The sequence below is a fragment of the Ptychodera flava genome, chromosome 1 (genome assembly GCF_041260155.1).
Source record: "Ptychodera flava strain L36383 chromosome 1, AS_Pfla_20210202, whole genome shotgun sequence".
NCBI classification, from domain to species: domain Eukaryota; kingdom Metazoa; phylum Hemichordata; class Enteropneusta; family Ptychoderidae; genus Ptychodera; species Ptychodera flava.
In genome coordinates this window covers 20,595,438-20,618,230 of record NC_091928.1, presented here as the reverse complement: position 1 = coordinate 20,618,230, position 22,793 = coordinate 20,595,438, and the positions used below count along the sequence as shown (strand labels likewise).

Below are 22,793 nucleotides of genomic sequence, written 5' to 3'. Positions count from 1 at the left end.
TCAACAGAATATTCTCTTCTATTCCGCTCTTTTCATGCAGCACACTTCCGGTTGACATTCTGAAAAATCAATCATAAAATTCATGTGATTATAGGAATAAAATTTGATCCGTTTAACCCTTTTCCTGCCAGACAGTAATAACTGTATCCCTTCCCCATCAGCCAAGTCAGTAAAAAGCGGTATTGAGCCAGAATATGACGTATTTTCACCCACTTGGCTTGGTATGTTATAGCATCTTTTGTCAAAAAAAAATCAACTTTACAGTATTATGTTTTCAACAGCCTCGAATGTACAGTATTATGTTAAAATACATCATATGGAATACGTTGTGTTTCATTAATTTTAACCATCTTGACCTGGTGGTGAAATATGGACTTGGCAGGAAAAGGGTTAAAGGGCCAGGTGTCACTTTTAGTACTTTTTTCTACTATTTTTGTTTTGTAAGTCTGTTACAAATTCTTGCTATGCTCCCAAAAGCATACTGACAATCCTATTAATTAATGCCTCATATATCAAATGTATCAAATGCCCAATGCAATTCAATGGTAACCTATGACATAAAATGCCTTCCAAAACTTGAATATGCAAAATTAAGTTCGCCAGTGTTCGCGCTACCGCTCGCCAGACGGCAAAATGGCGAATTGATTCACTCATTGGCGACTCGGACGGTCAGAACAATCGCCAGACTGGCGACTCAAAATTTGTACGTTCGGTCACTTTGTTCTACCATGTTCTGTTGCATTGCGTGTTTTGTTTTACTTCTTGGGAAGTCTTTCGCCATAGTACTATCGTATTCATCTAAGTATAAGCCCTCCACTGTTTTCAGAGTACAATGGGTCGTACAAGTTGGTAAAATTACTTTTCAGATAAAAGAAACCAATGGGACATCGAAGTTCCTGTGATAGTATCGTGAGCAAAATGGCACGTATACCCAATACTAGTCTGGCAGAGACCCTGCGATTCGCGTTCTTTCCCTGTTGGAACACACGCGCGCCCTTCAGAGACGCGACGCGAATCCCAGGGTTTGGACGTTCTTGCAAGCGACCAGTCAGATTTCTGCCTGATCCGGGTACTTCATAGAACTCCACGCATCCGTCAATCAAAAACAAATAACAAGTACCATAGACAAATAAAATTACAAATGACAAATAAAAACATACCGCGTATATAGGTCTACTAGCTACTTGTATAATATTCTCTCCGCCTAGTTAGATAGGTGTTTCTTTTGACGTCACTACCCTTATGAATATTCATATCCTTGCAAGAACTGACAGTCGCTGTGTCTGGCAGCGCGTGCTCACAGCTGAACAGCGCGCAGCGTAGCCTTCGAATTCGAATGCAGGCCCACTCTGGGCGCGCACAAAACAAGGCACAGCGACTGTGGAGAGTCTAACCCAATACATGTACTTGTGCCCCTCCGAAATGTCCCCGTTACCTAAATAGAATAGTCCCACTCTAGTGACGTCCGCTATTGTTCACGTTCACGCTGTCCTGTTTTCCCGGGAGGTTGTCATAGTCTAAAATGCAATTTCAGTTGTTTTCAGCGATCATCCTTTCATCTGTGAAGAGCTTTTACCGGTGACCATTACAATTTTCACTGCTATGCTGTTGTTTTCACAAGACACGGACCGTTTGATCTTGGAAAGTAGAGTTGCTTTTACGTGCAGCCAATGCACATGCCAGTTCACGGGTTCACACCATGCTCTTGAACGTGAACGGCAGCATACATGATGTCTTTGTTTCACGTTTATATTTTATTTCAAGGTATGATTCAAGCTGAAATGTCACCGAAATGTCACTTTTATATCGAGGGATTGTGCAAACCAGTGTGATTTGAAACAGCTTTGTAAAACACTGTTTACTTAGCTATACTGAGCTTTGCTGTCTTTTGGCCATGCACGGACGTGTATCAATATCAGTGTGATCATGGCATGCCATGCCACGTTCATGAAGATCTTGAGGATGTTACTCTTTTCTGTATTTTTTTGTACTTCACAATTTCTTTGGTTGACGTTTGAAAGTTCAAGTGGTGTTCAATAGTCATGCATGAGTTTTGATACGAAGCAATTCTTTTTATTGAACTATTAAAGCAGCACTGAGGATACATATGATGATGAGAAAGTGGCAGACTTCTGAAATATTTGGTTATCATTACTCTTGAGTGTTTAATGATATCACCTTTGACCCTTCAAGATGAATGTGTGTGACCCTTGACCTCACCTCTCAAAAGAAAAATCTGGCTACTTGTGTTCACACTGTATTAGCCAAAAAGGCTAATCAGCTTGAGTAGCCAGAGCAAACCCTGGTTCGCCTATGCAATACTGTTACTTAAGATTAATGTTCGCATAAGAACCCATTATTATTATTATGGCTGTAAATTACTGTATTCAATCAGTCATGTAGTCACCTTTAGCACAATCACTTCCCACTTGGCAAGCGTTACTTTAGGCTCCTCATACCTGGAAATCACTTTTCACATTTCCTTGGAAGAAGCACATCAAATATAACTTCAGAAGTGGGGTAAGGGTAGCCCTGCGTACCGTGCTGTGTGTTCCCGGTGTTATACGGCCTCCCACCACAGCCCTGCTGACTCTCATAGGAAAATCTGGCAGATGCAGATAACGATTTGGACAGCGCACGAAAAACTACCCTTTTTATAACTATTTTCGGCTGAAATCAACTTGATTCTGCTCTATGCCTACCCGAATAACTCAATCGCTCACAGACTACGAAAAGATTTGCACTTGTGACGTCCCAAACCGTTACTTTACCATCGCGATATATGGTCAAGGGTCCAGTGGCTAGTCATATCTTGTTAATGGCCGGCCACTGGACCCTTGACCGTATATCACTGGTATATCTGACATCATGAGAGCAAATCTTTTTACAGTCTGTGAGCGATTGAGTTATTCAGGTAGACATAGAACGGAATTGAGTTGTTTTTGGCTGAAAATAGTTAGAAAAGGTTTTTCGTGCGCGGTCCAAAATCGGCACCGTGTTAGCAAGATTCTCCTATGAAAGTCAGCAGGGCTGTGGTGGGAGGCTGTATAACACCGGGAACACGCAGCATGGTACACAGGGCTAGGGTAGGGGTTACATGTAGTTTTGGGGTTAGCACATTCAAGTGTTATATATCCTACCTAAAAAAACAAATTGGGTTTAGGGGGCCTTAAGGAACCTTTTCCGTTCATTTTATACTATCTTACGTGGTCTGATATCTATTCCATAATAATTAATTTGACACTGGTAAGAAGCGGGTACTCACAATGAAATAGTAAAGACGTCAAATGAGTTTGGTAAAACTATCCTGTCGAGGCCTTGGTAAATGTTTGCAAAACTGACGGGTAATCAAAAGTGATGTTAATTTCTGATTCGGATTCGTACTAAGGTTCAGATGTTGTGAAAATACTGTAGTTTGAATCACAGTCGCGTGTGAACCGATACACGGCGGCCGCGGCCCCTGTGTGGTATGCATAAGGTTTGGTGATGCATGCATACCACATGCGACTGTGGTTTGAATAAGAAGTCGATTTGTCAATTCAATAAGATAATCAATCATAAGGTTGAGCGAAATTGCTTACGACATTGAGCTTTTTCTACCAATTCTTTTGTCAGTCAAAATCTGCTTTTCGATAATTGTTAACAAGATTTCTCACATTTTCCATTCAATAGCTCTCAATAAAAGCCAACTTTGATGAAATACAATCAAAACGTTTAACGTATGCCTCCGACACTCATGTTTTCTTTCTGTGTGTATGATTATGAATTTCATGTGAAACGTGCGTACACTTGCCTAATATTATTTCTAAGAGTAATAAGAATATAGTATCGTTTGCCAAAGTTCCAAAGTTGAAATTGTTTCACAAATGACAGTGTTGTTATGCTCATAGCTCGGGCATATTTGCAGTAAGTCTGAGAAAAATGACCATACAACTTTACAAACTCTGGAGTCAAAAGACATTTTCGTGTGCGTTGTAGAAACCGAAACTGCATGCGGCTCTGAAAATGACACGAACATTATTTTCGGTCGACGATCCCTCTAGGCCTGGCTACTAAAGGCAGTTACTGCCTTTGTGTACACGGTCCCTCCACACCGTGGGCAGTACCAGGTTTTGCCTTTGCGGCCCTGTTGCTCTGGTTACGCCATTCTTCGAAACGATGGCTTGCTTCTGACCTTACAGTTCTTATGACTTACAGTCGACAGACACGGTCAACATCGACAAAGTAAGGTCAACTTATACTTCCGCCTGTACAACAAACAGTGTGTGTGCACGCTTGAAGCAAAGTAAAGAAGTTTCACGTCTGGAATTTCTACTCATCAAGGCACACAGCCCGTAGCTGCCCGAGGAGCAAGTAGGCCAAATTTCGCCAATTTTTACTCTAAGCCAATAGTTTGAACTTTATATGCCCAGCAAACAAAAATATCATTGATTTGGTGTTTTCTTTAGCGGTTTTAGAACCCGAAAGACGCCGGGCTTTCAACGAGAAAAGACGTCTCCAACTTGATTGAGAGATCATAGCATTCAGTGCAAGGGGTGGTAGGCTGTCAGCTGTACGCGCTCGGCGAGTTATTGTGCCACCCTCTTTTGAGGTCATTTGTAATTTTTATTGTGCACCTCTCGGACTGAATGGTGTGATCTCATTATCAAGCTGGGGACGGTCTTCCGTGTTCCAAAACTGCCGGAGAAACATCAGGTTAACGCCAAATCATTGATATTTTTGGTTGGCTGGGCATGATATAAACTGAACCTATTGGCCTAGTGTTAAATGGACGAAATTTGGCCCACTTTTTCCTCGGGCAGTTCTCGGGCAGTCCTCAGGCAGCTACGGGCTGTCACGGACCAGCTACCCCTACTCACTGAGTCACTCTCTCCTTCTACATCCATGCCCTACTCAAGCAACAAACCCCCACTGCATTCAATAGTTATTCCTTTCATATGAGGTCGTGGAATTTACTTACCTAAAAATTAACAGATGATCTTCCCTCGAAATCACTTTCGTGAAAATTACAAATACATTTATCGTAGGTGTACAACTTACTCCATTCAGCTCTTTTCGTGCAATCACACTAAATTTTGCAATTCCCGCCACCTCATGACCTTTGACCCTATGGGAATCCCGCCAAAACTTAAGGAATGGACCATTTTTCATCGGGTGGTTGGTCTAAGTCCCTCTTTCCTAGCTATGTTGACATGTTCACGGTCGTTAAATGAGTAAAACTCTTTGTTTCTCATCTATCTATCTTCTAATTTAGAACATAAATAGTTTACGATACAAGTTTACAAGTCTTTTTAATGGCTTGGCCTGAAACCAAACATTGTTTGCTGAGACAAAGTTTACGTGGTCGTCGGCCCGGGGCGGCGGGGCGTGATCAGAGTCAAAACTTGGCCTATTCGATTCAAAGCGAGGGTGGTTTTGTAAAAATAAGAAGTGCAAGCACCCTGATTCTAATATGTACTACAAAATTGAAACTACCACAAATTTGTGTGGCAGTACAGAAGCTATTAAGATTTCAGAGTTTTGGCTTCGTTGCTAACCAATATTGGGATGTTTCATTTTCTGACTCTCTCCATGCTTCGGTGTCAACTGCCGCCATTTCATTTTGTCGTGATAGAGTAGGTCGGTTTCTACAGTGTATCAGTGTATGTACTAGTCATCTGCCTACATATATATATAATATATATATATATATATATATATATATATATATATATATATATATATATATATATTATATATATATATATATATATATATTGATTTAAGGCAGATCTGTTAAGCCTTCAAAGGTGTCCTTGACCTAAAAAATGTCACGGTGCTAAATGTGCAGTATAGATAAGGGTCACATAGCTTTTGAATTATCCTCTCTGGGGAGAGCTCCCCCGGGGCGCGGGGGACCATTTAATTTCACTGTGGTACGTCTACTCACTGGAAGTATAATGGTTGATTGGCTTGCTGTTGGTTGATTTGTTAGTTTTATTGTTGTTAATATACTGCAAAGGCTACACAGACATTTCATTAGACATTTATATTTTTTCAGTAAACTAAACATTTCATTGAAAAAAAAATTCAGAGACACAAACATTATTTTCAAGAACAGACAAATCATCATTATGTGAATTTGCAAAATACATATTTTAAAAAGTAAAAAATGAAAAAATAATAAAATATTGATGAATATGTAATATCCTCATATATATATATATATGTATATATATATATATATATATATATATATATATATATATATATATATATATATATATATCATCTAATAGAAGGCCCATAAACCAGTCTGTTATTGTTTGTTTGCCTGTTTTATTATTTGTTTTTGTCAGAAGCCAAATCATAGAAGTCATAAGTAAACTATATATAGATATAGGTGTGTCTTTTGAGAACGTGAACATATAGCAATAATTGGGCAAAAGTTTAATGTCGTAGTAATGGTACACTGGAAATTCGCGAATTTCCAATATACCATATACGAAATTAAACTTTTGCCCAGTTATTGCTATGTTCACGTTCTCCAAGGCAATTATAAGCAACAGGTATTAAGTTATGCTGTTAAAGTGAAGGGGACTACCTATTGATGATTGATGAATATTTTACACCAGTTATATGAACCATACGAAGAACATCATACTTGTCAGCGTGAACAGCTAGCAAAAGACGTGTCTACAAACTGGTTGTGACATCGAAGTGAATGGCCGAAAAGCTTACACATTTTGACGACCTTGCGGAAGATTGTAAAAGTTCTGCTACACTGACCGAAGCCCAAGAAAACTTGAAGACGACATTCCACCTATTTCGAATTCACAAGCTAATGATCACCATACCCTCATGTAGCTTATCATTTCTCATATAGGGATGTTCTACTCAGCTGCAGGTTTGAAACTGAGAAAATAATTGGTATGAGGACGACTTATTTCCTTTATTAAAACGTATGCCATTAGTTTGGACGGTGAAACTTGGGCAACAAAAATAGGTACCCTTTCTTGGTGAGCTCGAGTATACTTGTTTTGAATAGATTCATCCGTCAATATCCTTCAGGGGAAGTGCAATGGGTTGTGTCATTTGCTATCGTCTCTTCTAGTCATGTTTGAAAATGTTTATGATTTCTGAATAGGTAATCTGCCCGACGAATTAATTTTGGACCATATCCCTTTACAAGTAACAGTTTATATCAATTTAAACAAACTCAAATATCACCAAGATCACGTCTTTACATGTGTCAATGTGAAATAGGGAAAGGAATTCATAAAATGCTGTGAAATCTGTAATGAGTTTTTACAACCAGAAATTGGATCTCTTGTACGCGAATTTGACAACACTATCATTCCAGAAGAGGACGTAGATACTTCAGCCCGAAAATTTACCGATTCAATTCTATTGCTCTTTCCAACTTGTCCCATCGTAGAAAAGTTTATTCATCTAAGAGTTGGTTTGACGAGGCCTAGGAATGCCATCACTCTCGACGCAGAGTTAACAGAAAGTTGAATATCGATAAGGTAACCCGTGATTTCGCAGAATTTCAAACTGACAAGACATTGAAAGGAATAGATGATGAAGTGTGAGCACCAAGGAGAATTGAAGACATTGAAAAGTTACTGGCGGCACATGAGACATCCAAGTTTTGATTGGTTTTCAAAACTTGTCGGAGTTCTCACAATTTCAAATAACGACTGCTAAATATATTTTGAGGTATTTGAATTTGTTTCATAGAAAAAAGGGTGGTGATCGACTACTTTTTACATCAACATTTCAATGCGCTGAACTAGTCCTAGCCTAGCGCTACAGCTAGATTCCTTAGAGATTTATGGGAAGATGGAAAATAGTGTACATTATATTTTTGAAGGGGAGGCGGCAAGTTGACAAACAAAGATTCTAAGAAAACAACTACCGAAGCTATAAACCAGTTGATTACAGGAGAAGAAATTCTGGAAAATAAAGTGTTTAAAGAGTAACAAATTCCGCCAGTCTGGCATTTATGGCATCACAGCAAGGTTTTTGAACGGTCCAATCAACAATCGCGACACGAGATGTGCTTTATAAACGATTTATAAAACTTTTTATCAGTGGTATTTACAGATTCAAGGATTGAGGGCATAATTTTTTCTAATCCGAAACTAGTTGTGTGGGGAATATTTAGTTTAGAGATATTGGCCGCCGATCATTCCCAGTGACACTGAAGAAACTCACAGTTCTCGATGAACAAAAACACTGGTTTATTACGTTTAAACTCACGGTACAGAGCAGCACGCCGCATCCATGTGCGTTGCCGTTGTAGGTTTCAAAAAGCATGATGGGAAATCTGGTAGTAATGAGAATTTAACCCCAGAATCACGACAAAGTAACACAAATAAATTCAACTATGAAGCAACTGTTGCCGGAAACTTCGTAACAATATGTCCATGTTAACACAGTCCACGCAAATAAATCATTGTACATGCACAGTGATGAGTGTCCTGAAAAATGTGCATTTCGGTCAAAGTTCAGCCATCGCCTGTACATAGATTCTCATAACTGTGTCCAAGCTCTAGAAAAGTCTCTGTTGAGCGAAGTTTTTATGTCATGCGCAGTAAGTGTTCAGAGCATCAACTGTAGTATAAAATATTTTGCCAAATTTCCGGAATCATGATAAACAAGATAAACAAATTAAGTTTTGGTCTAAACAACAACAAATACAAACAATAATAAAGTCGGTAGGTTTTCCACACCCTCCCCCTATTAAAGTTACTTCAACTTTAATATAGAGGTTTCCTAATCGTCCTCATTCTCGTTAGCAATGACACCAACAAGGCGATCTACCGCAGCAGTCTTTGCCCGCCGAGCAGGGCGTCTCAACTCTTGGTTGGTTTGAGATCTTTCCTCTTCATCAGCTGAAGTGCATGTCTGGTTAATCACAGGGTCAGCTTCTGGTTCAGCTATAGTGCCAACCCCTGTTGCGTCGTTAGTTCCGCTGACTTCCAGATCACACACCAACTGGAGTGGCCTCTCAACAACATAGCCACTGCTGTCAAGATCTTGTATCCTCTTATCACTCCATCCTTACCCACTATGTTGTCTACAATCCGTCCTATCTTCCAATTTGCTCGATTCTTGGTTGTGTCTTTGAGTAGAACAATCGAGTTCTTTCCTGGTAACTCCTGATCTTTGGCCTCAACCCTCTTACTGCAACGTTCCTGCAAGGCGTGAAGGTACTCATTCAACCAACGTTTACGAATGTTCTCTCTGCAGGATCGTAAGTACTTCAGCCGCTTACTCATCACATCTCTCGAGTCATCCATGTCATCGATGCTCTCCTCAAGAAACCGCGCTGGTTGTCCACGCAACAGCAGGTTTGGGGTGATAACTACTTGCTCGAAGTCTTCTTCCATATAGCACAATGGTCTGTTGTTCATGAACGTCTCCACATCGAGCAGAACTTCCTCAAGCTCTTCAAATTTCAGTAGTGCTCTTCCTATAGCTTTCGACAGACTTCTCTTCATGATGCCGATGAGTCGTTCAAAGAATCCACCCCACCATGGAGAACGTGACATATTGAACTTCCACTCTATGTTATGTGTTGTCAAATAGTTGAACAAATCTTCATCCTTTTGTAACGTCGACAACCACCGTTTGGTCGCGATGAAGGTCTTGGCGTTGTCGCTCACCATGACACTTGGTGTTCCTCTCCGAGCAACAAACTCCTTCAACTGTCGCTTGAATTCATTCACAGACAGGTCTCTGCAAAGCTTGAGATGCACAGCTCTAGTGCTGGCACACGTGAAGAGGGCAATGTAAGCCTTTCTGGTCTCATACTTTTCTGATTTGTACATGAGTGGCCCTGCAAAGTCCACACCTGTCACATCGAACGGCTCAGTGAATTCCGTTCTGTAGGAGGGCAAGGCCGATGTAGCTGGAGCATCCAACACCTTTGCACGATACTTCGCACAGTAGCTGCATTCATGTCGTATAGATTTGACTATGGATCGTAGCTTTGGGATCCAATATTTCTCTCTGACCTTACTCATTGTAGTTGCAACTCCCCCGTGCAATGTCTGAAGATGGCAGTGCTCAATGATACGTCTCGCCAGGGCAGATCTTGGGATGAAGATAGGGTTGTAACCTGGAACTCTGCCATGACACCTCAGTATTCCATCTTCATCTGCTGCTAATGTGACATCTGAAGTCATGTTGTTTGTTTGCTGTGTTATGTGGATCCATATCTTTTTCTGATGCTTTGATCTCAGATTTAGTGAGTGGTCCCACTCGTCTCATCCCCTTACAGCCATCTATGAAACGCTTCATATATGACGTTATGCGTAGAAGCTTCCAGAATTTGAACTTGCTCAGAAGCTCTTGTGACCATGCTTTCGTCTCATTCTGAGTTGCATCTTCCAATAGAAGCATCACTTCTCTTTTCTTCATTGATTTTTTCTCTGACTTGGCTCCCTCTGACTCGGAAATCTCTGGTTGAACTGGTCTGTCACCTTCACTTGAGAGCCAGCTTGGCCCTTGAAACCACATCGTCCCGAGTCGACTTGGTGCTGACCCTTTAGTTCCAAGGTCGCTTGGATTTTCTGCTGTTGGCACATATCTCCACTTAGACTCTGTCAGCTCGCCAATCTTCTTGACCCAATTGCGCACAAATGTTGACCATTCTCCACGGTTAGACAGCCAGTATAAAACAGTGGTGCTGTCTACCCAACTGTGACAAGCTGTGATGGGGAAATTGGCCAAGGCTTTGCTGACGTTATTCTGTAGTTTGGCTAGGGTATGTGCAGCAATCAACTCCAACCTTGGTATGCTCATATGTTTAGGAGCAATTCTTGCTTTAGCTGTGAGTAGATTCTGGCTGACCGGTGTTGAGTTCTCATACGCAACGATGTATATTGCAGCACAAACAGCAGTCTTGCTTGCGTCAGCAAATCCATGCATCTCATAATGTGTTGGGTTGTCAGTGAACACACAGCGTGGTACAGTTATGGTTGGTGTACGCTGCAAGCTGTTTATCCACATCTGCCATTTCCGTTGAATTTCATCTGGAATTTCCTCATCCCAATGTAGCTGAAGAAGGCACACTTCACTGAAGATCACTTTTGCAGTGATAGTAACTGGAGAACTCCATCCTACTACGTCAAAGATGCTGTTGATATCAGCTAACATCTTCCTTTTAGTGATTGGTTCACTGCTCTTCTGACATGATTCAAAACTGATTGTCAATGTGTCCTCCTCCTTGTTCCATGGAATACCTAAAATCTTTGTCTCGTTGCTAGATGTGTTGTCAAGAAACCTTGTTGTGTAAGTATCTTCTTCCTGCTTGTCGTTCTCTGCGCTGAGGTGATCGATGTTGCTATGCCATTTGTGAAGACTGAAACCACCCTCTGACAGTATGTTTGGTGGACTCCGCCTTGAGGTTGCAACATCATCTTCTTTGTTTCCACCACCTTGAATATCGTCAACATACGTATCTTCCAGCAAGCTATGTACTGTTGTTGGATATTCCTGTTCATAGTCCTCAATGTGCTTCTGCAATGTTACACCAAGAATATATGGACTTGACGTCGCTCCAAAGATCACTCGTGTGAATCTGTACTCCGTCACCTCACGATCTTGTAGATTGTTATACCACAGAACTCGCAGTGCATCCCTGTCTTGTTTGTGCACTCTGATTTGCAGGAAAGCTTTCTGAATATCTCCTGTGATACAGAACTTTCGCATGCGATTTCTTGCGATGATGTCAAACAAAAGTGGTTGTAGCGGTGGCCCTGTCTCTAGGCAGTCATTGAGTGAAGGGCTTCTCATGTTGGCTCTAGCTGAGCAGTCATATACTATTCTCATCTTTGTTGTTTCTGCCTTATCTCGGATGACGGCTTGATGTGGGACATAATGTACTGTCTCCCCCGTTTGATTGGCTGGTACAGGCTCAATCACTCCCATGTTGATTTGTTCTCTCATGATTTCATCGTACTCTTCTAATCTCCCGATTTTCTCTAGTCTCTTTGTTGTGCTGTATAGCCGAGCTGTGCACAAGCTCTTATTTGTAGGAAGTGGAACATGATCTTCTTTCCAAGGTAGTTTTGTTTCGTAGTATCCACTCTCTACCCTAGTCAACTGTCTCTTGAACTCTTCGTGAATTGCTGCACTTTCCTTTATATCTGTGTCTTTGATTCCAAGAACATCCAGTGAGCACAGCATCTCAAATTCTTCTTGGCTGGATCTCAAAAAGAACTGTTTCTCTGTCTGACTCTCTCTCCCTGACTGCCGTCCAGAAATTGTCCAACCCAGCATCGTGAACTCTGCTCCTGGATCCTTATCTGGGTGAGTTCCAAGGACTAGAGGTTCTGTCGTGCGAATCCTCTGGTAGTCTGCGACTCCTAAGATAATGTGAACTGGCATTGAAACATTCGTTGTCTCTTCCTCGCTGAAATGTAACCGGCTGAGTCGTCTGTGTTGTTTCTTCAATGCAGGAATGCCTGGGTTAGGTAGGTGGGTTAATATACCTTTCTCAGCATTCACACACTCCACATTGAATGAGAAACCATCAACTGCTAAGGACTGTAATGTGATACTGTACACCTCAACAATCTTCCTTACAGTGCCGTACATCTGTTCAATACAACGTTGTTCTGTCTTCGCTGGCTTCAAGTGCAATTTTGTGATCAAGTCTGAACATATGTATGAACTCCCTGCACCTGTGTCAAACATGACTCGAACTTTCTCCTTTCCCACTTTGGCGATAACAGTGGCATGTAATGCTGAGGCATGATCCATCACTGAGCTCAATCCCTTTTCCACTTTGGTATTGTCCGACACATCAAGCGTTGATTTCCCTTTGTCACAAATTGATGTATGATGCTTTCCTTTACAGTTCTTGCATCCCCGGGATCTACAGTTGACTGCAAGATGACCAAATCCTGTACAGTTGAAACACATCCTGTTTCTTCTCAGTATTGCTCTCTTGGTGGCCACATCCAGTACTTTCATACAGCCATTACTCGAATGATCTTCTGAACTGCAATACACACATTTAATCTTGCGACCTTGTTTAGACTCTCCATTACTGCCAAGAAGTAACTTTTCTTCTTTTTTCCTCCATGACGTGTGTCTTGCTGTATCATCTCTTCTCCCTGTGGTAACCCTGTCGTCACTAACTCTCAGGGGATTTCTCTCGACATACTTTCGTAGATTTTCAACAAGCTGTTCTAAACCCCACTCTTCCCAATCATCGTCCTTTTGTACGAGGACTTCTCGAACTGGGCCAAGCTTGTCCATGAGAGTGTAGACTGAGCTTTGTGCAGTAGTCAGTTTCCTCATTGTTGTGAGAGTGCGAACTATCCTGGCAAGCCTGTTATAAAAGTCATGAATGTCACGCAACTTGTGAATGTTGGTCACTACTGGTAGTTCCTCAAGTTCCTTTATCAAGGCTTTGTGTACCTTAATGTCCTTCCCATATGTCTCGACTAGTATTCTTTTGGCTTCCTGGTATCCCTCTGAGGTATGTGGTAGCCCCAGGATATCCTCCTTTGGTTTGTCTTTCACTAGCTCTAGTAAGTAATTAAACTTACTGATTTCTGCAAGATTGGAACCATCCACCTCTACGGTAAACTGATTCCAAAAGCGCAACCAATCCTTGTAGTCACCTGAGAATGGCGTGATAGTATATTTCTGAAGCTTCACTGCTTGTGTTGAGGGCGCTGTTGATGATGCATGCTCCCTTCTGTGGTCAACTCGTTCGGCACGGCTGGCTTCAATCTGTCTCTCGAAATCTAGTTTCTGTCTATACCACTCTTCCTCTCGTTTTTGTTGGCGTGTTGCTGCCATCTCAATTTCCATTTGTTGTTGTGCTCTGTATTTTGATTGTTGCTCATTTACCACGCGCTGGATATGTAGCTCTTTTTCAAGCTTGAGTTGTACGTCTCTTTCCACAGCTTCGTCTAGCTGTTTTCTGATACGCTGCCGCGCCTCCCTAAATGCCTGGATTGACACTTTCTGTGTTGATGTCCACTCCTTCACATGTTCTAAGTCTGACTCTGCTTCCAACAGATATTCGGCTGTCTCGTCTTTCAATTTGTCTAATCGCTTGATCAACTCTCCTATTTGTTCATATGCCGTGGTAATATCTACCGTGTCCTCACTGTTGGATAGCTCTGCAATTTCATCAAGTTTGATTTCGGCAATTGCCAGCTGTCGTTTGAATCTCTCCTCGGTAAATGCCATGTTTTGTGTACGTTTGCAAGTACTGCGATCAACAGTTATTCGACTGCAAAAACCTCGTTGCAACTGCGTCAGTTCTGCTTTCCCACGGTAACTTTCATCTAATTTGATTGATGATGCAATGCTGTGTACAACACTTAGTCCTATATGATGTACTCACGCTCTTGCTCCCGTCGTGGTCGCCACCGTTCAGTGTGGGGAATATTTAGTGTAGAGATATTGGCCGCCGATCATTCCCAGTGACACTGAAGAAACTCACAGTTCTCGATGAACAAAAACACTGGTTTATTACGTTTAAACTCACGGTACAGAGCAGCACGCCGCATCCATGTGCGTTGCCGTTGTAGGTTCAAAAAGCATGATGGGAAATCTGGTAGTAATGAGAATTTAACCCCAGAATCACGACAAAGTAACACAAAAAATTCAACTATGAAGCAACTGTTGCCGGAAACTTCGTAACAAATATGTCCATGTTAACACAGTCCGCGCAAATAAATCATTGTACATGCACAGTGATGAGTGTCCTGAAAATGTGCATTTCGGTCAAAGTTCAGCCATCGACTGTACATAGATTCTCATAACTGTGTCCAAGCTCTAGAAAAGTCTCTGTTGAGCGAAGTTTTTATGTCATGCGCAGTAAGTGTTCAGAGCATCAACTGTAGTATAAATATTTTGCCAAATTTCCGGAATCATGATAAACAAGATAAACAAAATTAAGTTTTGGTCTAAACAACAACAAATACAAACAATAATAAAGTCGGTAGGTTTTCCACACGAAGCCAAAAATGACAGGGATGTCATACTGCTACCAATTATCAGTAAAATATATATACATTGTCAGGTGTTCTGAACATTGCTCCTCTCAGCAAGGTAAGCCGGATTGCGAAAGGGTTACAGTGCTATGTTTTACTGTATTTCTTCTGAAAACACCTCTACAAAATATCTCTGTCATAAAGGAGGTAGGTTTTATTGCATGTTTATAGACTTTGAAAAGGCATTCGACCGTGCCCATCGATAGGATATGTTTTATAAATTATAGAAAAACTGGTCTGAAGAGCAATGGCCATATATGCGAAAGTAAAAACGTGTGTACTACGCATGCGATGACATTTACATATTTCTTCGCTTGTCCGTATGTTGTTTGATGGGGCTTTATCATTTCCCCCTTTCACTTTTCCCCTTTAATGACATATACGTGAAGGATCTTAAAAAGATGTGTGGGTAGACGGATGTTCAATGGGGCTGATAGAATTGTTTATACTTTATTCGCTGAAGACTTGGTATTAATCCCAGAGACTACCATCAGAACTGCAGAAACTTTTGAATAAACTTGAATTGAACTGCAGAAAATACAGAGTAAAATTTAATGTGGACAAAACAGAAATTGCTGTGTTTAGATCATGCTGGGCAATTACCTGACTATGGTTTTTTCGGGGGGAGGGGCGGGCGGGTGAGACATACGAGACTAATATTTTCTGTTGTGTCGTATTTCAAATATTTTTGTGCAGTTCTTCCATGCAGTTGTTTATGGACGAAAGTTGAGAGCCAGTTCTGGCTGATCAACCGTCTAAATTCCTTTTATGCTCAGTACGCGAAAATTAATCATATAAGAGACGAAGCCACTGACATTTGGTAAAAGTTACAGTCACTTTAATAATTCCGATTTTGAGTTATGCCAGTCAGATCTTGAGTTATGCCGATACGATCTACCAACAAATTGTTAAAGAGGAAAGTAATTTGCAGTAAGTGAAAAGACAGTAATACCTATTGTCGTGATGGTACAAATTGCTAGAAAAAGAAAACAGAAAGAAAAACAAGGAAATGGCATCGCCGTATTCTTTTGCCGAATGTCAATTAAGGACCAGTAAAATAAATTTCTCGAGTTTTTTTTCGTTGCATGCCTGTTAGTGTGTGCCACTGCACCGTGTTATGAGAAATTATGTATCTCTTGTTTTACTGAAAGTGCAGTGGAATTTGATCGTTAAGGGCGTAATTTCTTGCCTAGTGCGCGCAGCAGGCCGGCTGAAGGCTGGTGCCGAACTGCCAAACGATGATATAAACTGGTCTTCAAATGTTGCACGGCAAACGACGACACGAAAATTAATAAATCGTAATAACTTTCATAGATCGCGCGAAGGCTAGCGACCGAGGAAACACAGGCTTCCCTCCTCGTCGCAGGCCCAGCAGCAGAATTTGTAACGCCCTCATAGTCAATCAAGGAGAGAACTCAATTTTCCCACTTAGGTCAGCTGATGAAACCCGTTAAACGACCTCTTTCATCGCTGTCTCACGACCGATCGTGATACAGGCACAGCATAGGTGAGAAAAACAACCAAAATAAACCGTAAACATCGTAACTTGAACTAGCAAATCGCCATCTATGGTTCAGTAATAAAGAAAATAATGATAAATATATATCTTTTCCCAGAATGGCGACCCCAAAGCCGGCAGTTCAGTCTGTTCAAGTCTTCGGACGGAAGGTATGGTATCGTCCATTGCATTGCAATGCTGCTTCAGTGCTTGTCTTCCTGGATTTGTGCCTGTAGTCGTATGCTTTGATTTCTGACCTCAAACTTGGTGCTCTGACCCGTCAAATGTATACGTGTAATAATGCGTCATTTTGTTAAGCAAGGGAGTTTCTGTCATGACATTTATATCGCTCGCTAATCAACAAAATTTGTCTTCGAGTGAGTGTGACCATAGACCCTAAAACGGGTCTATGGTGTGACACTATTCTCGACCAATATTCAAAAGTGTCAATACACATAAATGACATAACTTTTAGTTCTGCTTTTTTCCACACAATTTCTGTATCATTCGCTCTTCTGTATCGTCTGATCTCTCATTCACCGTGCTCGTATGTTTTTCACCTACTGACGTCACTCCGCGGTCGAGAATTGCCAATAGTATTGGTTGCTGCATTATAGTACAGCACGAGAGGTTTGTTGGTTGGACGGCAAAATCAGCAAAATCTTATGTTGCCGTCCAACCCACAACCTCAGGCAAATCCTCGAGCAACTGTACCACAGCAATAAGACTGATAGTAATGTAATACATGTTGAACTTTTAAAGTCTATCATACACTCTGTACAGCAAAAATTCCAGTTATAGCCTGGCCACAACATCTAAATTGTATGCTTTGCCACCTTCACACGTAACATTTCTGTCAGTAGCTGCAAAATTGTAGCGCTACGGTGAGGCGGTCGGTGATTTTTGGTTTTTGCGACTTCGCTCACCAGTAGCGCTACAATGCCGATGGCCCTGTAGAGGTGAAAATAAGCGCATCCAACTGGACGAGGCGTGTTGATGTGAAATGCTACATATTTACTGCAGTGACCAGCAGGGCTCGAAATTAGCGGTGGTCTTGCGTCCAGGTCGTACCGATTTATCACTACTGAAGACAAAACACTATACTACACTAACCTTGTAGTTTATGGGGTTTGGAATTTGTTAAAACACGTCAATCGCGTTACATAAACATTGAGCGTGTGGCATCAGTGTTTCTGGGAGTCGCCATTACCGGAAGTTGGTAATGGCGGCTCCCAGAAATGTTTTCTGAACGCGATTGGTCGTGTTTTAACAAATTCCAAACCCCATAAACGACAAGGTTAGTGCAGTATAGTGTTTAGTCTTCAGTAGTGATAAATCGGTACGACCAAATGCAGTAAATATGTAGCATTTCACATCAACACGCCTCGTCCAGTTGGATGCGCTTATTTGGCACTCTACAGGGCCATCGGCATTGTAGTGCTACTGGTGAACAAGGTCGCAAAAACCAAAACTCCTAAACCGCCTCACAGTAGTGCTATAATTTTGCAGCTACACCAATTCTGTACTAATGAACCATCATCCGGACAATTAACTTTGGGTTCCTTTAGTTAGCAGTCACCATGTTGTGGAATAGAATTGCCAGTATTCTGTTGTATGAAATGTTAGATGTATCATTAAATACGTCCCAGTCCTCCATTAAAGAGACAGTTGTAACTTTTGACAATATTTTCATTACTTTTGTTGCATAAAGCCAGTACATATTCTAAAAGCCCTTGAAGGCAAATGCATTGACATAAACAGTAACAGATAACACAGCTCTAACGCAATCAAAGGTGATACACCTGGAAGGTGTGAACTGCTATTATATGCTTCTTACGTCATATTTGTTTAAAATTGCAGAAAACAGCAACAGCAGTAGCACACTGCAAAAGAGGGAATGGTTTGTTGAAAGTCAATGGACGTCCCCTTGATACAATGGAACCTGTTTCACTTAGGTATAAGGTAAGTTCAATCTACAAGATTTCAACCACTAGACCAGGTCATGTGGTTACAATTTGGTAGCAACAGCAGTGCAGTAGATAATGTTCAAACACAGCGAATAATGTTACTGATGGTTTAATATGAAACTTTGGGGAAAATGCCACTGGAATATTTGGAGCTTCGATTTTACTTGAACTGACTTGAAAATTCTACTGAGGTTAACCTAGCCTGGCCGTAAGCCATGATTTTCACATCTGCAATCAGGCATGTATATAACACTGTATGTGCGCAATAAAAAAAAAGCCTGGGACAACTTGTGCAAGTGAGTAGAACACGTTTGTGCAAGTGCCGCATCCGATGTTGACTCCATGACCCATTATTGACTGACAAATTTACAATTTGCCTCCTCAAAGTGGTCTTGAAATTTTGACTTTTTGTAATCGTCATCAAGTGTTTTTTCTTATCTCCATGCCTACAGCTTCAAGAACCAATCCTTTTATTAGGAAAAGAGAGATTTTCCGGCGTTGACATCAGAGTCCGAGTCAAAGGTGGTGGTCGCGTTGCCCAGATATATGGTGAGTATTGAATTCCTTCCTCATGCTAGTAGTTGATTTTGCACCACACATCTCAAGTAGTTTACTAAACCCTTTTATGACAATGGTTTGGCCCAAACACATAGTTATCAGTGGTGAGGATGGACCTGTTCACAAAAAAGAGGGTGAGCGATCAAATGTAATTGCCCATCCTGCTTATACTTTGCGTATTGAAAACTCATGAAGTCAGTTCTCCTCTATAGTCAAATATAAGAATCACTAGTCACCACCCAGAGTTTTGGATGAAAAAAGTAAATATCCTCAATGATATTTGAAATTAAAATTCTTACTTTGGAAAAAATTTATATACCTTGCAAATCATCATTGAAAATTACAAAGTGCAGCTGCATACACCAAGGAATTATAAGATATTTTTTCTCCAAGAAATCTGCTGCTATGGCTGCCTGAAAATAGCGCAGCCAAATTTGACCTGTTTACCCCCATTTCCTGTGTGATCAGGTCCTGAAACACCTTTATAACAATGGGTTTGGGCCAAACCATGGTGGTGGAAGGGTTAAAAAGGCAAATGTCAAAATTTATGGATATATTTTGGAACCACATAGCCATATGCCTTTTAGAGGTCTCTGTGCCACTGAAAATAGTTTGGTTGTAGTAAGTCAAAAGTTTGGTGGTTAGAAAGGGTAGCATTTGATTGAAAAATCAAACTATGAGTTTGCAACCAGCGTCAGGCAGTACACACCTCAAAATTTAGAGACTTTCAAATGTTTGCTCAAACTTTCCATATTAAAGCGAACTTTAATTCATTCCCTTTTGAAATCAAGAATTAAAATCAGGGTCACAGAGCAAAATTTTTTGGTGCTTGAGAAACAAATTACTCAATCTTTACCAGCTCTTGAGATCCAAAATAGCTGCTGTTCCTTTGTTAAACGCTGTAGAAAAAAAAGTGATTTTTGATTTTAACAAAAATTAGCAAGTGAAAATTTTAGTTACTCCACAAGCTTCATAATGACCCTCCACAAGTTGTATACCAAAAACCTATTGTAAAATTTTCAGGGTCCGAATATCTGTCCCCGAGGTGCATGAATTAACCTGTAGAGAAGCTTCCAGATTCTACATATTGAATCATTCTGGCAAGATTATCTGTGCCTTGATAATGTGGAATTTGAACTTCTGATCAGACATACTTCATTCAGGGATAATAAAATGTTCTCTTTTGAGAGCAAGTGAGGAAAAATTACTTAAATGGTGTGATCGAACAGCCTGGAATTACGCTTTGTATGGAATTTACACATAAAGAAACATTTACTCTTTAGGGTAAGGTGGTACATGCCTCGAAAGTGAAAGACTTCAACTTTTGCTCAAACTTTCCTTGAGGAATCTTTCAACCATTCTCTTTCAAAATCAAGAATAAAAACAGGGGGTGGGGGTGGTGTCACTGCAAAATTTGGTACTAGAGAAAAAAATAACCCCAGATTTACAGATATTTAAAATTCAGAATGGCCGACATCCCTGCGTCAACTCTATGGAGAAAAATAAAATTTTTGAATTTCAAAAAACTACACTGGGAAAAAGTTTTCTTACACCAAGAGCTTTAAAATGAACCCCCCACAAGTGGCATATCAGAAAAGAATTGTAAAAGTTTGAGAGTCTGAATATCTGTCCCCGAGATGTGTTGTACAATAAATCATTGGCAAACACTATAAATGTGATGGAATTAGATGTTTAACACCCTTGTTTGTTTTCAAAGAGACACAAATTGCTTTATAATAGCAAGGAAGAGTTCAATTTGATAAATTTTTGTTTTTCTGAAATTGCAGTATCAACCTACTGTCATGTAACTTGATGTATCTCAAAAGTGTTCATTCTGATTTTATTTGCAGCTATTCGTCAAGCCATTTCAAAGTCATTAGTTGCATACTACCAGAAATGTAAGTATTGCAGTTTCATTATATTCTCCTCAGTTCATTTCACTTTTCACACCGGTATAATCTCTCGGAGTAAGTGTTTTGAGAGCTATACTTGAAACCTACTAAATGCTAGAAGATATAGTATTTCGTTGATACCTTTTCGGCGGTGCAAGTATTGCAACACCATGATACTGAGTAATGGCCACTCCACCACATTCACCAGGAAGATATACAATGAGATTGTGTATGTGTGTAGTCAGTAGACAGGTATAATTTCTTTTGCGTAGCTCTCCTCTTGTGCATGTATCGGTGTATGTAAAGCTGTAATCTTAACCTGTAGAGTATTTCCCACAAAACAAGTTGAGATGTGTGAAATATTTCTGATTTATCAAAAGCAAAGCTTGGCATTTGGTGGATGCCTGCCATCATGTCAATCAACAGTTTATAACTCTGGACAGAAAGTCAAACTGGTCTGTTCATTCGCCACTTTAAATCGTGCCATTTCAAATAGCCTCTGTCGACATCAGTTGGCACTGATTCTTGTTATATTTTCACCAAGCAGTTTCTTGAGTCAAGTGCAAAACATGAAACCCAACAAGCAGCAGTGCGCCCTCGAACAAACGTGTATTTCTGGAAACTTTGCATCAGTTTGGGGATTTGTGGAATATATTCTTTGCCTTGGCCCTATATCTTTTACATGTAAACCAAAAATTATGCTTCCGCCACAGGCAGTTTCTGTTGTGGTGTGTCATATTGGCTTAGACGGCACACTGACTAGCCGCATAAAATTGGATGAGAGCTTTCTTACTACACAATGCATTGGGAGCACTGGTCTCCATATTGTACTTTCTGATGTCAGTATTACCACTGTATCACACACACTCTCCATCATTTCAATTTCAGACGTTGATGAGGCTTCCAAGAAGGAAATCAAAGACATTCTCATCCAGTACGACAGAACGTTACTCGTCGCCGATCCAAGACGATGCGAGCCGAAGAAGTTTGGCGGTCCCGGACCCCGTGCCCGTTACCAGAAATCTTACCGTTAATTTCTCATTTGTACTGCATTGTTGCTGTCACAAATAATGTAAAAACTTGGAAATAAAGAGACAGGTTTCTGGAAAATTTGCTGTTCAGATGTTGTTTTCATATGAAGAATGTCAAATGGCAGGTTTGATATTATGAAAGAGAATCGTTGTATGGTGCAAGATGACAGTCTCAAAATTTCTCAGATCACATCATTTGCATGAAGCCCATAACATCATTGTTGACAACAAAACTACCGGCATCATTGCACAAGTGGTACTCACATCAGTGTCACCACAATGTGCTTTGTCTATGGCAAGTGTGACATCAGTTTGTGGCGATACCACTTCTGGAATGGTGCTAAAGTACTAAATGTTATCATGTTTGCATGTGACAACAGCCCCCGAGTAGCATTGTATCCGAAGATGTGCATTTTTGAAAATTGAAAATCAGTCTTGCAAATTTAGGAAGAAAGTATTGGAGTCAAAGAACAAGAGAGAACAATTCATGGCCCTGCAGTTCTGTGAAACATTCAGTGACTTGTCTTGTTCAATATCAACAAATTCTGGAGTTTGGGTTTCTCATATGGGATGACTCTTTGGCTCTCTCAAATCACGATGGTGACCAAGGCAAAAAAATTACAATACAGATGTGCCATGCAAGTGTCCTGTTTGATTTCCAGTGACAGTGAGCAGGCCATTACGGCCAATCTGCACATGATGTCATTACAACTACTCACAGACCCATCCAATGGTAGTATCTGTATATGGTGGATCTCACCTCGAAAGTGAAAGACTTAAAACTCTTGCTCAAACTTTCCTGAAGAAATATTTCACCCATTCTCTTTCAAAATCAA

The 22,793-nt window shown here is 40.6% G+C and overlaps 3 protein-coding genes across 3 annotated transcripts; 1 reads left to right on the top strand and 2 right to left on the bottom strand.

The window, feature by feature from the left end:
* Nucleotides 1–8,924: 8,924 nt before the first annotated feature.
* LOC139143443 (uncharacterized) lies at nt 8,925–10,013 on the bottom strand. The gene has a single exon (XM_070713777.1). The coding sequence runs from the start codon at nt 10,011–10,013 to the stop codon at nt 8,925–8,927; it is 1,089 nt and encodes a 362-aa protein (XP_070569878.1).
* Nucleotides 10,014–10,143: 130 nt separating this feature from the next.
* On the bottom strand, nt 10,144–14,202 carry LOC139143441 (uncharacterized). The gene has a single exon (XM_070713763.1). It carries the CDS (start codon nt 14,200–14,202, stop codon nt 10,144–10,146), a length of 4,059 nt encoding a protein of 1,352 aa, XP_070569864.1.
* Nucleotides 14,203–16,402: 2,200 nt separating this feature from the next.
* LOC139132535 (small ribosomal subunit protein uS9) lies at nt 16,403–22,036 on the top strand. The gene is made up of 6 exons (XM_070698846.1): nt 16,403–16,518; nt 16,628–16,679; nt 18,370–18,471; nt 18,929–19,025; nt 20,885–20,932; nt 21,815–22,036. The coding sequence occupies exons 2-6, from the start codon at nt 16,629–16,631 to the stop codon at nt 21,958–21,960; spliced, it is 444 nt and encodes a 147-aa protein (XP_070554947.1). The 5' UTR covers nt 16,403–16,518; nt 16,628; the 3' UTR covers nt 21,961–22,036.
* Nucleotides 22,037–22,793: the final 757 nt, after the last annotated feature.